This window comes from Bos taurus, chromosome 23 (assembly GCF_002263795.3).
Source record: "Bos taurus isolate L1 Dominette 01449 registration number 42190680 breed Hereford chromosome 23, ARS-UCD2.0, whole genome shotgun sequence".
NCBI classification, from domain to species: Eukaryota; Metazoa; Chordata; class Mammalia; order Artiodactyla; family Bovidae; genus Bos; species Bos taurus.
The window spans coordinates 21,034,984-21,051,524 of record NC_037350.1 but is presented as its reverse complement, the minus strand read 5'-3'; the positions used below and the strand labels follow the sequence as shown (position 1 = coordinate 21,051,524).

The 16,541-nt window shown below is 40.3% G+C and overlaps 1 protein-coding gene across 1 annotated transcript in view; it reads left to right on the top strand.

Annotated features, from left to right (window-relative positions):
- The window catches only part of PTCHD4 (patched domain containing 4), a 196,840-nt gene that overhangs the window by 43,174 nt on the left and 137,125 nt on the right, over positions 1 to 16,541 (top strand). Inside the window, exon 3 of the mRNA NM_001424828.1 lies at positions 14,864 to 15,344. Within this exon, the coding sequence (NP_001411757.1) occupies positions 14,864 to 15,344 (481 nt within the window). The remainder of the gene's footprint in view (positions 1 to 14,863; positions 15,345 to 16,541) is intronic.

The following is a 16,541-nucleotide window of genomic DNA, read 5'->3' as shown; positions in this document are numbered from 1 at the left end:
AAATCCCATGGACGGAGGAGCCTGGTGGGCTGCAGTCCATGGGGTCGAGAAGAGTCGGCCTCGCCTGAGCGACTTCACTTTCACTTTTCACTTTCATGCATTGGAGAAGGAAATGGCAACCCACTCCAGTGTTCTTGCCTAGAGAATCCCAGGGACCGGGGAGCCTGGTGGGCTGCCGTCTATGGGGTCGCACAGAGTCGGACACGACTGAAGTGACTTAGCATAGCATAGCATAGAAGCAGCGATCATGTTTATGTAGTGAAGGCAATCAAGCTCCCAAAGGCTGGAGTGTGGGTTGACCCACTTAAAATTGGCCAATTTTGAATAGTAAATTTACAGTGATGATTACTTTCATTACCATGAGACTAGTCTTCATATTTTTCCCTGTTGCCTAAAAATCTAAGTAAATCAATTGTCATACCTTCTAGCATTACACATTGTTATTTACCCATCATAACTTTCTACCACCTAACTTACTCAGGTTACCATGTGATCCAGGCCATAAGGGATGTGCAATCAAATTAAGGACTCTAGTTTGTGAATATTATTAATTAAAAAGCCTCACATAGGCATAGGACTAAAAACACACACCTGTAAGTGTTCCATGAATTGATCTTGTTTAAATAAGTGAAGTCGCTCAGTTGTGTCCAACTCTTTGCGACCCTATGGACTGTAGCCTATCAGGCTCCTCTGTCCATGGGATTTTCCAGGCAAGAGTGCTGGAGTGGATTGCCATTTCCTTCTCCAGGGGATCTTCCTGACCCAGGAATCGAACCCGGATCTCCAGCATTGCAAGCAGACATTTTACTATCTGAGCCACCAGGGAAGCCCCACCTTGTTTAAATAATAAATTACTAAGTTTTATCTGCCTTACTAAAAATAAAGTCTGCAGTCATTAGACATAACTTAAGTGCTTCTGACTTATTCCCTTGCTTAACACACTCAACTTTATGAATTACTTTTTTCCTACATCAGAGAAGCATTTATAAATGAAATACCAACAAACTTTAATATTAGCCTTAAACAGAAACAACCAGAAAGGCAACAAACCACCAGAAAAATTAAAGCAGAAATTTATTTTATAAATCTTTAAAGATTTTTGGATAATCCTTTCCTGGAAGTTAAGTTATAGAGCAAAAAAAGCATGCACTTTACTTTTGGGTTAATTTTTTGTTCAAGTGCTTTCAAAGTTTAATTAATTTTTATTTTTATTTATTTTTATTATTTGTTATTTTTATCTTGTGGCTATGCCACACAGCGTGTGGGATCTTATTTCCCGACCAGGGATCAAACCCTCACCTCCTGGATTGGAAGAATGGAGGCTTAACCACTGGACGGTCCAGGCAAATCCCAAAAGTTTTAATTAATTTTTAAAAGTGTACCTCCCAAGACAGCCAGAGGCTCCTCTGTTAAACATCCAGGAATATAGAGCTAAATTAGCCCATATATTTGACTAAAATATGTCCCATCAACTTGGAAAATGCTAACATAGTTGCAAAGTGAGTCATGGCAGCCATCTCCTAGAAGTAATATTTAGCTCCCTCATTGAGCTGTGAGCTAGGAGAATACCTACTTTCTTGGGTTTATCAAAAGGCTTTCAATTATTTTAATATCTTTGAGACTGAATAGGTTGGTAGTGGTAAAGAGCAATTGCATGGATCTCATTAGAATGTATATCACGCACAATACTTCCAAAGCATGTCTGTCTTTTCAGAGATTAAAAAGAAAAGGTAATTTAGGGAAGATAGAATGGACTTAAGCAAGCGTTGTATTCTTTATCTGGCATTTTACTGACATAGGTCAGTAATTACCCCTCGCTGTGGCTTTGTGGTACTTGTCTTTCAAATAAAGGAAGGACAGAGATGGGAGGGGGAAGAGGAGGAAAAGGAAGGGGAAAGGTCAGAGCGGAAGGAACCAAGAATGAAAAAAATAGAGAGCATGCTGGAGAAAGAGAGACAGGAGGGGTAGGGAGAAAGGAGGTGGGGTCAAGAAAGAGGATGGAGGATGTTGATACAAGACCATGAGATGCTGTATTAAGGTCTGATTCATCTTCAGGATAAGTCAAAAAGAGAAAAACAAATATCGTATATTAACGCATATATAGGGAATCTAGAAAAATGGTACTGATGAACCTATTTGCAGGGCAGGAATAGAGATGCAGATGTAGAGAATGGACTTGTGGATGCAGTGTGGGAAAGAGAGGGAGGGAGGAATTGAGAGTAGCAGTGACCTGTATACAGGTCTAGTTGTCTAGTTGCTAAGTCATGTCCAACTCCTTTTCGACCCCATAGACTTTAGCCTGCCCGTCTCCTCTGTCCTTGGGACTCCCCAGGCAGGAATAGTGGAGTGGGTTGCCATTTACTTCTCTAATATGTATACTACCATATATAAAATGGATAGCTAGTGGGAAGCTGCTGTACAACACAGCTCTGTGATGACCTAGAGGGGTCGGATGGCGGGGAGGGAAGGGAGGCTCAAGAGGAAGGGAATATATGCATACCTACAGCTGATTCATGTTGTTGTACAGCAGAAACTAACACACACTGGAAAACAATTATCCTCCTACTAAAACATAATACTTAAAAAAAAAAATCTGATTCATCTTCAGTAGAGAAACAAAGATGCACCTTCATTTTATTAAAGGATTAAGACACGGGTAACCTCACCCACAGTTGCAAATAAAGGCTGCACCACCGGTTTCTTCTTTTTTAGTAGGTCAATTTCTCTACATTTCGTTGAGATATGTGCCTCAAATTAATTTCCTTTAGCTGGAAAAAGGTCCTACCTTCATTTCCTATCTTCACTGAATTTGGAAATCTAATTGGAGTGATAAACAACAATGAAAAAATGCATATTAATTATTGGAAGAAGGCTTTTCAATGAAAATTTTATACAATCTTGGAAAGCAAAGAAAAATAGAAATTAGAAAAATGGGGCACATAACTGGCAGCATTGTTTTCAAACTACCTAAATTAAATGGCCTGTCTCCTGGAAGTTTTAATCAATCTGATAATCATTAGAATTATCTGGATAATTTAAGAAAAAGAAATCAGCTTTTGCTTAGCTTTATGTTTTATGTATATCAAATCCTCAAAAAAATTTTTAATTTGATTAGTCAAATGATTTGGCTTCGTTTTCAGATTAAAGAAAAACGCATGGGAAGGAAAGATACAAAGACAAAAATTAAAGAGAACCTCATAAGGACCATTTCTGAACTCAAGTTCAATACGAGGAAAACTATATTGAACTACCAAGGTCCTCATGGTCTTTTCTCTAAAAACATCCTTTAGCCAAGGGCAAGGTCAGATCACCTTGAGAGTTAAGTGAATGTTAGTGCTGTACTCCACCCTTAGAAGCCAGGAATCTGCTGTTACTCTCAGTCAAATACCATCATTCCTTCCGTCTCAGTGGCCAGAACCACAGTCCTTCATGAGAATGAATGAACCACCATAATTTGTTTCCTTAGAAGCCTGGAGCTTGAATTCAAGTTTCGAGCTTGAATCTGGGACTAAAGAACTCTTGATTCTTGGCCTTCCTCCTCTCCCACTCCCTGTTAGAGTGAAATTTGAAATCTTAGTTTCTCCCTCTCACTCCCATCTACCCTTTATTCAGTTCCCTTCACACGCTTATTTTTATTCTTTTTGTGGGTGAGTCAATAGGTTTTTTAAAAGGATAATATAAAATAGCATAATTAGCCAAGGAGGTAGACATGACCTATAATTTTATACCAGATAAGAGCCAATGTTAAAATTTTGATAGTTTCCTTTGAATATTGATATGTGCATATCTAGTTTTACATGGTTGAGTTCATGCTCTATGTGTATCATTTTGCAGCCCTCAGCAGTTACCTTGATTCTTCAATGGATGTCTCCTGAGTTCTAGTGCTGTATGCAGTTTTATTTTGTTACCATCTAATGGGCTTTGTTTTCATAACAACAATATAAACTCTTCTAAGGAAGAGACTTCATATTCCATTTATTTGTCCTTGTTTTGCTTTCTACACACGCCTTCCTAAGCACTCAAAACATGTCTTGTTTTAATTCATTAGATTTATGGAAATCATTAAAATAAGTAGATCCCTTTCAGCAACCCCTTCACCTCTAGAAAGTAAGCTTTCCTCCAAGAATCCTTCAGCACTCCAAAATGAGTTGTTCTTTGGGAAAAGGACCTGGGTGTGGGGAAAATTTACTTTCAGACAATGTGCATGCCATAAAATCTGAAAAGTCTTTTTTTGATGCTCATTTAATCAGTTATATAAGTCTTGGATTCGATAGAGCTGTGAGGAAGGCAAAAAACAAAAAAATGATCCCATGGACCTTCTCTAGTGTCCATCTCCTTCCTTAAGGCCATGCATGAAGTTCATTTTTCACATTGCACTTAAAGAGAACTTTCGAATCAGCAACTCTCCATCCTCACTATCTGCACACATCTCTGCATCACCCTTTCTTGCCCCCCACTGTATATCCCAGTCATTACCAAAGTGCCAGTAATGCAGTGTCTTATGCTTGTCTCTAGGCCTTTGCACGTGCTGGTCCCTCTGCCTAGAAGACCACACCTCCCCATGTCCACCAACCAAATCTCCCATCTTCACTTGGGGAACTGTTATCGTGTTTCAGGTCTCAGCTAAGAGGCCACTTTCTTTGGACATCTTCTTAGTCCTCGATAGGCTAGTGATTCCATCTAGTGGTACCTTAACACCTTGTGTTAACTAGTATCATAATATATAAAATGCCTGCCTGCTTACTTATCTTCCTCCATCTCCCACTGCACCGCAAAACCACAAGCTGTTTGAGGATAAAAATTGTATCTGTTCACGATTCTGTCCTCAATAGCTGGCTCTCATAGAGCAGGTCCTCACTGAATATTTCTGGAATGAAAGAATGACTTCCCTTCTTACCTGTTTCCACCTCTGTCATGTCCTTGGTACCCCATAAGTTTACCACGCCACTGCCTGGAGTACCTACACCTTTGATCTTCCCTAACTTTCCCCTTTATGGGAGAATGTCCTGGGCTCTACACTGAGGTTTGCCTCAGTAGTTTGTTAGTCTGATCTACTGTTCCACTCACAGGCGCTAACATCACACTCCTTACAAAGCGTGCATGCATGTGTGCTAAGTTGCTTTAGTCGTGTTAGACTCTTTGTGATCCTGTGGACTATTATCCACCAGGCTCCTCTGTCCATGGGGATTTTCCAGGAAAGAATACTGGAATGGGTTGCCATGCCCTCCTCCAGGGAGTCTTCCTGACCCAGGGATTGAACCTATGTCTCCTTCGGCTCCTGCATTGCAGGCAGATCCTTTACCACTGAGCCACCCGGGAAGACTTCTTACATAGCACATGATTGTAAACTAGAGTCTTGCTGCTGCTGCTGCTGCTGCTGCTAAGTCACTTCATTCGTGTCCGACTCTGTGCGACCCCATAGACGGCAGCCCACCAGGCTCCCCCATCCCTGGGATTCTCCAGGCAAGAACACTGGAGTGGGTTGCCATTTCCTTCTCCAATGCATGAAAGTGAAAAAGGAAAGTGAAGTCGCTCAGTCGTGTCCGACCCCCAGCGACCCCATGGACTGCAGCCTACCAGGCTCCTCCATCCATGGGATTTTCCAGGCAAGAGTACTGGAGTGGGGTGCCATTGCCTTCTCCGAAACTAGTCTTAGCCCCAAAGAAAGCCTATCACAGCAGACTTTCAATCCTTCTCTGGAAGGGAGCTTTCTGCATTCCTCTAACACTGGCGTGAATTACAGCCAGCTTCTTTTATGTAGACCAGTGTCAGCACTAAATCTCTTTGAATAGTGGATACTTGCCCTGAGTGGTCATTTCACTTTGTGAAAGACTAATGTAAAATGAAATTTAAATGAGTCATTTTAAAGGAAATGTAGGGGATAGGGTCACTAATGACTTAAAGAGAAATAAAAAAGTCATTGTTACATGCTTCACACTTAATGTAGATATTAACTCTACTTCCACATGTTACTTACACGTTTGTGCAAAGATTTCATTTGAGTTGAGGAGAAATTAAATGTATTTATTTTACTATGTGATTAAGTGGGGAGGATACTCATGAAATAGAGATCTGAAGAAAACATGAATTTTACTATCTAAGAAATAAATGAATTCATCTGAGCTACTTAGAGATGATTTCCATCTAGGTAAAATGGGGCAAAGTCTTGATTTTTTACCATTTGAGAAAAATTCTCTCTGGAAATTCCTCAAAGAGGAGAAAAAACTACTTGGTTCAGATTTAAGAGAAGATAAAACGCTTCTTGTTTCTATGGAAATGAACATGGGTCATCTTGCGTTTCTCCTTTCTTCTTATTTATTTTTTTCCTTAGGGCAGATTTCTCTAGCCTGCTTTGTAGTGTCTGATAACTCGACCACAGATGAATCATTAAATACAGAGCTAGTGAAATCTTTAGAGATAATATAAGTCAAATCTTTTATTTTGGAGATGAATAGTTGGCATTCAGACAAGGCAAGCATTTTGTCCTCTGTCACCCTCCTATAGAGCACCAGACTTGGAATTCACAACCTGTCTGGACCCTGGACCCTGTATTCTTTCTATCACATCACAGACATTTACTGGGAAATGTGAAATAATGCTAGATGGCTAAATAAACAGCCCCACTCAAATATTTAATTGATGCCATGTTAACAATTTCCAACATTTTCTGACCACTGCTGCTGCTGCTGCTGCTGCTGCTGCTAAGTCGCTTCAGTCCTGTCCGACTCTGTGCGACCCCATAGATGGCAGCCCACCAGGCTCCCCCATCCCTGGGATTCTCCAGGCAAAAACACTGGAGTTGGTTGCCGTTTCCTTATCCAATGCATGAAAGTGAAAAGTGAAAGTGAAGTCGCTCAGTCGTGTCCGACCCTCAGCGACCCCATGGACTGCAGTCCACCAGGCTCCTTTGACCACTACTCTAAGTGTTTTATGTATATTAACACACCTGATCCTCACAATACCTTATAAATCTTGATAATGAAAGTCGCTCAGTCGTGTCTGACTCTGCGACCCCATGGACTATACAGTCCATGGAATTCTCCAGGCCAGAATAAGGGAGTGGGTAGCCTTTCCCTTCTCCAGGGGATCTTCCCAACCCAAGGATCGAACCCAGGTCTCCTGCATTTCAGGTGGATTCTTTACCAGCTGAGCCACAAGGGAAGCTGAAGAATACTGGAGTGCATAGCCTATCCCTTCTCCAGCGGATCTTCCCGACCCAGGAATGGAACCGGGATCTCCTGCATTGCAGGCGGATTCTTTACCAACTGAGCTATGAGAGAAGCCCTTATAAATCTTATTTTAGCCAGTAATAAAGCTGACGTGCTCAGGAGACTTCCACAGCTTGATGGTGATGACCTTGGAGCTCTAAGTCCAACAGTGGCCTCTTGAATCTGTGTATCGAACTGCCACCTTGTATTTCCTTTCATTCAGGTATATTCACAGATCATTCAAACATATGTGCAGGTGTGTTAAGAACATGAGCGTTGGCGTTAAAAATAAGAATCAGATGACTGGCTCAGCCTCTTAGCTGTGTCACCCTACTTTTCTTCCTCTTGCTAGGTCCCTGTGTCCCAGGGGTGACCTGAGGCTACTCCAGAATAGCACTTCCTCTGAGAGAGGCCGGAGAGTTACCTAGGAGAATGCAAATAAAGTGCTTGCATCTGGAAACTGAGTCTGCCACCTGTGTTAAAAATTAATAAGCTAGAATGTTTTGTTAAACTTACTTTACATTCTCATTGGCTAAAGCTCTTGTTTTATTTCAACACCAAAACCTTACTTTTTTTAACCTTCTTCTTTGAAAAAAAATTAAAAATTTACACCACTTAGTAATGTCAAGCTTAGCAAGGTCACATAAGAAGTTTAATTTATTCTTTATTAGGGCATTTTAACACTTTAAAGTCTTCCTTCTGAAAATGGCTTTAGAAAAAAAAAGTCCAAGTACCTTGTGGGAACTTGCTTTGTCATTATTTGCTTGTTTCTACTAAACATAAGGCTCTAGAGAAGAAATTCAAGATAACTGAAGATTTTGTTTAATCCTACTTTGTGTGTGTAATCAGTATTGAGAATAAAACAGAGATATGTTAAGAAATAAATATAAGAAAAAAATCTTATTTAAACAAACAACAAGAACAACAAAATGTATCATTCTTTTAGAAACGTCACTATATGGTACACTATCTGTACCATACATAGTCGTTTTTCTTTTCAGCAATTAAAGACTACTGACCATCTAAAAATTTCCAGTATCCTTTCAGTGTCTACTGTATTGAAAATCTATGAGATCAAAAGTACAATTGTTCTAGACAGGAGCTATGCTGCCAAATTATGTTGTACAGAAAATAATATCAACCTAACACATATTCTGAGCAGATATAAAACTTAGTCCCCTATAATTTCAAAGCATCATTGAATAATTTGTTTCTCTGCACAACAGTTTAAAACATTAACATCTCTTTCCTCTTGTATTTCTTTGAGAATTTATTCTTTGATCTTGTCTCTAAAGAGTTTGATTTCATTTCCTACTGCAGAGGTGTGGATTGGGTGGGAGTAATTTTAAAAGCTACAAAGTAGTAGCCATAAACAAAATAAGACCCGAAGAATGGAAGATTTTTTTTTTTCCTGGCATTACTGCTCCTGGAGAGTTAATGTGGTCATGTGATGAGCTTCCTGGCTGTGAGACAGCGTCGTGACCTGTAATTCTATTGATTCACTTTGGAACTATTCACCTACCAGAGACATTTTGCTTTTCATGCTGCATCGAGAAACTGAAATACTGCAGGGAGTTCCTAACTGACCTCCTACGTTTAGAGTCACCCCAACTCCCTAAATCATTTCCCACAGTACAGTGAGAGAGCACTCCAGAAAGTAAATCATGTCATCCCCTGCTTAGAATTCACCGGTAGTTTCCTATTACAAGACAGTAAGTCCAACTCCTTTAATAAAGCTTTCACGGTCCTTACAGAAGAGGGCCTGCTTTCTTGTCTAGTCTCAAATCCCATCACTTACCTCGGTTCCTTAAACATCATTTGCTGTTCCATGACGTGCATGATCCATGATCCAGCCCCATGATGTACATAAATGCCTTTTCCAGGTACTCCCCAAGTCCCCTGTCTGTTCACTAGCTTATGGCACATGCTTGCTTGTTCAGTGAAAAATAGAAGAGGAAACATATTTTGGACTAAGGTCACACTAGATAAAAGAGATTGAAAAAAGGATAAAGTTTGTTTTCTTCTCTACCAACTTCTAATCTCTATATATACTATACCTCTCTACATCTGACTGCCTACTAATCTCAGACACTTATACTATCTTTTACTTTCCCTGTTCTTAGGGAAGCAGGCTCTAAAAAATAATTTGTGATTAGTTAAATACACTCAGCATGAATCACTGAGTCAAATATTACGGAGTGTTTATTATATATCAGGCTTTGTTCTAGGCTCAGGGAGATTACCAGCGAACAGGATGGTGCCAGCTCTCAACAAGCACACATTCTAATGAAGGAAATGGAAGAGGAGCAACTAAATCATTAAATAAGATGATTTCAGGTAGAAATAGTAGGGAGAAAACAAAACATTTACATCCTATGGAAAAATCTGAATGAACTTTTGGGCCAAGCTAACAGGACTAAGTGCTGGGAAGAAGGGGTCTAGTTTAGATTACGTGGTTCAAAGGGTCCCTTTGAAGCTAAGCCCTCTGTGAGGAAGAAGCCTCGGCCATAGAACAGAAGCACCCGGCAGAGGGGTGGGTAGTGCACAGGCCATGAGGTGAAAATTAACTTGGTGTGTTTCAGAGTAGAAAGAAAGACCAGGATAGCTGGAGTGGAGTTCAGGAGAAGAGGCCTGAGGGCTTGGCCAGCAGCAAGCCATGCAGTGCCTAGCAGACCTAGCAAGGGGCTCTTATTTTATTCCTAGTGCAAGTGAAAGCCAGTAGAAGGTTTTAGGTGCATAAATGATGTGAGCTTATTTAGAACTGTCCAAGCAGGCTCTGGCTTCCATGTAAAGTATACTTTGAGAGAGAGCAGAAGTGGACCCAAGGATGCGGGTTAAAGACCTAAATAAAGAATCTGCCTGCAATTCAGGAGACCCAGGTTCTATTTTTGGGTCAGAAAGATCCCCTGGAGAAGGACATGGCAACCCACCCCAGTATTCTAGCCTGGAAATTTCCATGGACAGAGGAGCCTGGCAAGCTACTGTCTATGGGGTCGCAAAGAGTCAGACACGACTGAGCGACTAATGCTCACTACTTTCACTTTCACTTAATGATATTGGTTCAATTCATGATAGAGCTGAAAAACTTCTTCAGTATTATGTAAACATTTTTACTTATATCACTCTTTTTATAGAAGAGAAAACTGAAACTTAGAAGGGGAAATGAACCAGCTAAGGATTTCTTATCCAGTTATTAGGAGATGCACACTACAGCCCAGGTCCATGAATCCAACCTAACTCCTTACAAACTCAGGGAAGTTCTGCCCAGAGGATAATTATTGTATTCATTCTTTGTTTCTCCTACATAGAAGCACTCATGTGTTGGGAAATGAATTGACTCTTCTACCACAAAAGAGTAGAATTATCTCTTACAAATAATGTGCAGAAGTGTATTTCTGGACTGTATTGAGTAGATTTGATTGGGCCAATGGTTTGTACAAGATGTTCAGTCAATAGAGCTTTCGATTCAAGGATGTGCAAAGACTGTTTATTTTATCCTAGTGTGTGAAGTAGAGCCGGTTAAAAGAGAGAAATGCATTCAATTTGTTACATTCATTTACATATAATAAGATGAAAGCATATCTTTTATGAAGTCATTTTTGTAAAAAATGGATATTAGACAATTTTAAAAGAAGCAGTGAACAGCTAGCCAAACCCAGTATAGACCAGCTATTTAAAAATCTGTATTTTGCCTTCTTCAAAATTTCGACTTTTGCCCAGACACATTATCAGCACCCTCTTTGATCCAGAATAATCTCCAAACAAGGCCTGAGGGAGACATAAATCTTTGTTCTGCTGCTAACAATCCCTCAGAAATCTTTTTGATGACAGAAATGAGTAAAGACAGAACTGCACTTTCTTAAGTGAATAAATAAAGCCTTTAAAATACTTTTTTTTTTTTCAAATAATTTGAAGCACAAGTCAACATCGCAGATGGGATTTCAAAGAAGTGGAGACAAGGGCGGAGCTAAAACATATACCAAGCTTAAAGCAAAAATAAGCCCAAAAGAGGAGCAAATTGACCTGTACTAAAAGAACAAAAGCCATCCTTGAAAACCTGTCAGTGCTAGGGCAGAATTTCCCACCTTTCTGCCTGCAGCTCACTGGGGGACTCCAGAGAGTTTACTAAAGACAGAGCATTGGGAACCTACAGCCAGAATTTCAGTTTGGCTTTTTAAACGAAAAAAGATGGGGAAATTGCAGAGATGCCATAGAGAGTGGGAAATAATGCCAAATGAAGGGGAAATATTCTCACAACTCTTATTTAGAAATATATCGTTCATTTAGAGTTCAGTTCAGTTTAGTCGCTCAGTCGTGTCTGACTCTTTACGACCCCATGAATTGCAGCACGCATTTAGAGTTGCTGCTGCTGCTGCTAAGTCACTTCAGTCGTGTCCGACTCTGTGCAACCCCAGAGACGGCAGCCCACCAGGCTCCCCTGTCCCTGGGGTTCTCCAGGCAAGAACACTGGAGTAGGTTGCCATTTCCTTCTCCAATGCATGAAAGTGAGAAGTGAGAGTGAAATTGCTCAGTCGTGTCCGACTTTTAGCGACCCCATGGACCGCAGTCTACCAGGCTCCTCCATCCATGGGGTTTTCCTGGCAAGAGTACTGGAGTGGGGTGCCATTGCCTTCTCTGCATTTAGAGTTAGGTTTAGTTAAATAGAAAAATTGTTTTTTATTAATTTTTATTGGAGTGTAGTTGCTTTACAATGTTGTGTTAGTTTCTACTGTACAGCAAAATGAATCAGCCATACATATACATATACATATATCCACTTCATTTTGAACTTCCTTCCCATTCAGGTGACTGCTGTTCTTTAAGTAAAGTTCCCTGTGCTATACAGTGTTCTTTCACTAGTTATCTATTTTATATATACTATCAATAGTGTATATATGTCAATCCAAATCTCTCAATTCCTTCTATACCCATCCCCCTTGGTATCCATATATTAGGGTGAAGTAAGTCAGACTAAGAAAAACAAATATTGTATATTAGTATATATATGTGGAATCTAGAAAAATGGTATAGGTGATCTTATTTGCAAAGCAGAAATAGAGACAGACATAGACTGTTCTTATTTAACATGTTGGGAGGAAATGGGTATATGGAGTGACTATTAAATTTTTCTTGTAATTCTTGATGATCCTTACTAATAAAATTTGTTATTGTTGTTTTGTCTCAGTTGTGTCCAACTCTTTGCAGCCCCATGGACTGCAGCACACCAGGCTTCCCCATCCTTCACTGTCTCCTGGAGTTTGCCCAAATTCATGTCCATGGAGTCCATGATGTCATCCAACCATCTCATCTTCTGTTGCTGTCTTCTCCTCCTGCCCTCAGTCTTTCCCATCATCAGGGTCTTTTCCAATGAATTGGCTCTTCGTATCACATGGCCAAAATATTGGAACTTCAGCATCAGTCCTTCTAATGAATATTCAGGGTTGATTTCCTTTAGAATTGATTGATTTGATCTCTTTGCAGTCCAAGGGAATCTCAAGAGTCTTATCCAGGACCACAGTTCAAAGGTATCAATTCTCTGGCATTCAGCCTTCTTTATGGTCCAACTCTCACATCATTATATGGCTACTGGAAAAACTATAGCTTTGACTGTTGGCAAAGTGATGTCTCTGCTTTTTAATATGCTGTCTAGGTTTGTCATGGCTTTTCTTCCAAGGAGCAAGTGTCTTTTAATTTCGTGGCTACAGCCACCATCCACAGTAATTTTGGAGCCCACTTAAATAAAGTCTGTCACTGTTTCCATTGTTTCTCCATCTATTTCCCTTGAAGTGATGGGACCGAATGCCATGATCTTAGTTTTTTGAATGTTGAGTTTTAAGCTAATTTTTTCACTCTCCTCTTTCACCTTCATCAAGAGGCTCTTTAGTTCCTCTTCACTTTCTGCTATTAGGGTGGTGTCATCTGCATATCTGAGGTTATTGATATTTCTCTCAGCAATCTTGATTCCATCCAGCCCGGCATTTTGCATGATGTACTCTGCATATAAGATAAATAAGCAGGGTGACAATATACAGGCTTGATGTGCTTTTTCCCAGTTTTGAACCAGTCCATTGTTCCATGTCAGGTTCTAACTGTTGCTTCTTGACCTGCATAATATTTGTACTTTCTGTAAATTTCTCAAGATTTTTGTGTTTCAACACATTCTCAAGTTCTAGGGCGGCTTTGGTATAAAAACAAATACTTCAGATATAAGTATCTAATCTAGCAAGTCCACAATAACGTCCCTTGAGTACACAGCACCCTGTGAAAATAGTAGTGGTAACCAGAGTTGGATTTGTGGCCCTTATCTACTACCTTTCTGTTCCCTGTTCTGACTCTCCACCTTTATATCTTCACAAGATAAATGTCTTGCCTGATGTAGCAAGTGCACAATCTATTCACGACATAAATTCACCTTTGTACCTGTCTCCTCCAGGACCTGATGTACATTTTCAGAACCAGAATCCATCCTGCAACCTGCCACTGGGTTCGATATTCCATCTAACAACCACAGCCATTAAAGTACATGACAGTTGTGGCAAAATTAATTAAGATTTGATGATGGCTGTCTGGGATTTCTTTCTGAATGTACAGCACACTGGTTGAGAATTAACTGCTGTGAATCTGGTTAAGCAACTCAGTGTCCACCTTTTGAATATCCTGGTGGGCTTCCCTTGTGTCTCAGCTAGTAAAGAATCTACCTGCAATGTGGGAGACCTGGGTTTAATCCTTGGGTTGGGAAGATGCCCTGGAGAAAGGAAAGGCTACTCACTCCAGTATTCTGGCCTAAAGAATTCCATGGACTGTATAGGTCGGACACAACTGAGTGACTTTCACTTCACTCTTTTGATTTTGTCCACTCTACTTCATGTGAAATCCTGAAATTGAAATGACTTTTGACAACCCCACCTGAAGTCTTATCCATCTCATTTGGAAGGTCTGTCCACTGTGTTTTCTGGTCAACCTACAACTGGTGGATTAGGTTTTAATGAGTGAACAAGTGCTCACATTATATTTAGTAAACATTTCAATACTATTAAATTATTTGTTAAAAAGCAGTATTTTTTTCTACTTGTTCTGCAATACACAGCTGTACTCCCAAAATATAAACAAGGAGGGATGTTTGTAATGCTTGGGTGTGTTAGTGTATGTGTGTGTGTTAATGTAGGTGTGTGTATTAATGTAGGTATGTGTGTTAGCCTTAGAAAGTTTAGCATATATTTTAAAAATACATTATTATTGTAATTTTTTAAAGATTGTTAACTTCATGCCATGCTTCACTTTTGGCCAAAACTGAATACTTAAACTTGATCATGCATAAAGGAGTTACTATTGATTAGTCCAAAAGGAAATGGTAAGAATGAGGTTATGGATGAGATCAACATAATCTGTATGTACATTTTCCTATGCATGCAGCAAGTCTTGTATAACTTCATGATACTCTTTGCATCCTTTCTAATCCCAGTCATCTTGCATGGTATCTCATGGAGCTCCAAAAGGTTGAATATAAACTCATCACATGCTACTCCACCCACATCAGTTCCTCAACTGCTAGAGCCTACTTCTGCCTTTTGTGCCCCTTCACTTAGAGTAAGAATCTGTTCTCTGGAATTTGCATCCCCCTAGTAACTTCAGTCTCCCCTTTTTCTGTTTTCAAGGATGGGAGGAACAGTTTTATTGGACACCAGCTGGGCGGGGTAGTGGAAGTGCCAAACAGCAAGGACCAGCGGGTCAAGTCAGCCAGAGCCATTCAAATCACCTACTACCTCCAGACCTATGGCTCTGCCACTCAAGACCTCATAGGGGAGAAGTGGGAGAATGAGTTCTGTAAACTTATGCGGAAGCTCCAGGAGGAGCACCAGGACCTCCAGCTCTACTCATTAGCATCCTTTAGCCTCTGGAGAGACTTTCATAAGTCCAGCATCCTGGCCAGGAGCAAGGTCTTAGTGAGCCTCATGCTGATCCTGACCACAGCCACCCTCTCCAGCTCCATGAAGGACTGTTTGCGTGGCAAGCCCTTCCTGGGCCTCCTGGGGGTGCTCACCGTGTGCATCTCCATCATTACTGCAGCTGGAATCTTCTTCATCACCGACGGAAAGTATAATTCCACCCTGCTGGGAATCCCGTTCTTCGCCATGGGTAACTATCCATCCTTGCGGTAATCGGCTTCTTACCGGTGTGGGGCAAGGCAGAACATTTCTTGAATTCTCAGGTGGAAATCTGTTTTAATTTTGCATCGGTGTATCTGTGTGATGATGTGAAATTTTACTCAGGGTGGTGTCTGTTTTCCCTTAGTCCTTTTTCAGTCATCTGTAGGCTGACCAAGCCATCTTCCCATTTATACCAGGGACTTTCATGCTGTTCAGTGTTTGTTTTTTTTAAGTACACACTACTGGAATTCTCTACTCAACTTCCTCAAAGATCATAGGATGAAGATCATGGGGTACAAATTTAAAGAGATCCAAAATCTGCTTCACAAAAAACTTTATGGTTCATACTTGTCTTGAATCCTCAGATTAATGGTGGTCAAGAGTGGATATCATGGGATGAAAATTCTGAGAGCCACTGAAAAGTTCTAATCTCAAAGAACTTCTTCATGAAGTTTTGTCTATTAATTCATTTCAAATCTTTTGCAAAAATATACTCCATTTGCCCACCTCTACTTAAAATTTTCCTGCAACCACTTAAAGATGTGTGTGTTATGCTAAGTTGCTTCAGCTGTGTCTGACCCTTTATGATGCTATGGCCTGTAGCCTGCCGGGAGTCCGGGATTGCCCATGGGATTCTCCAGGCCAGAATACTGGAGTGTGTTGACATGCCCTCCTCTAGGGGATCTTCCCAATCCAGGGATCAAACCCATGTCTCTTAAGTCTCCTGCTTTGGCAGGCAGATTATTTACCACTTGCACCATTTGGGAAGCCCACTTGGTGGGAAGTCCTCTAATTTTTTGATATCTCGGTGAAAACAATTCATGAGTATCTTCAGTCAAGTTTATTCCTTCTTATGTGTTTTCCCCAGACAACATTAACAGTGTAGAAAGTGGAATGTGTGTGTGTGTGTGTTTCTTGCAGAGAATATCAAGTCTGGGAAGAAAAGTGAGTGACGTTTCATTAACAAGATTGATGGAGCTTATCAGAATAGAGATGATAATGGTGATATTGTGGTACTGCTGAAGAGTTCTGTCCCTTGTGATACAATTCCCTACATAAAGCAAAGGATAAGCTGTGAAAATGGTCTCTAGATGGTGAACTGATATTCACAGGAGAGTTTTCAGCTATAAAATAATTGCTTTGCACTCCCTGGCTTAATATCAGCCATAAATTATAGTTTCACTAT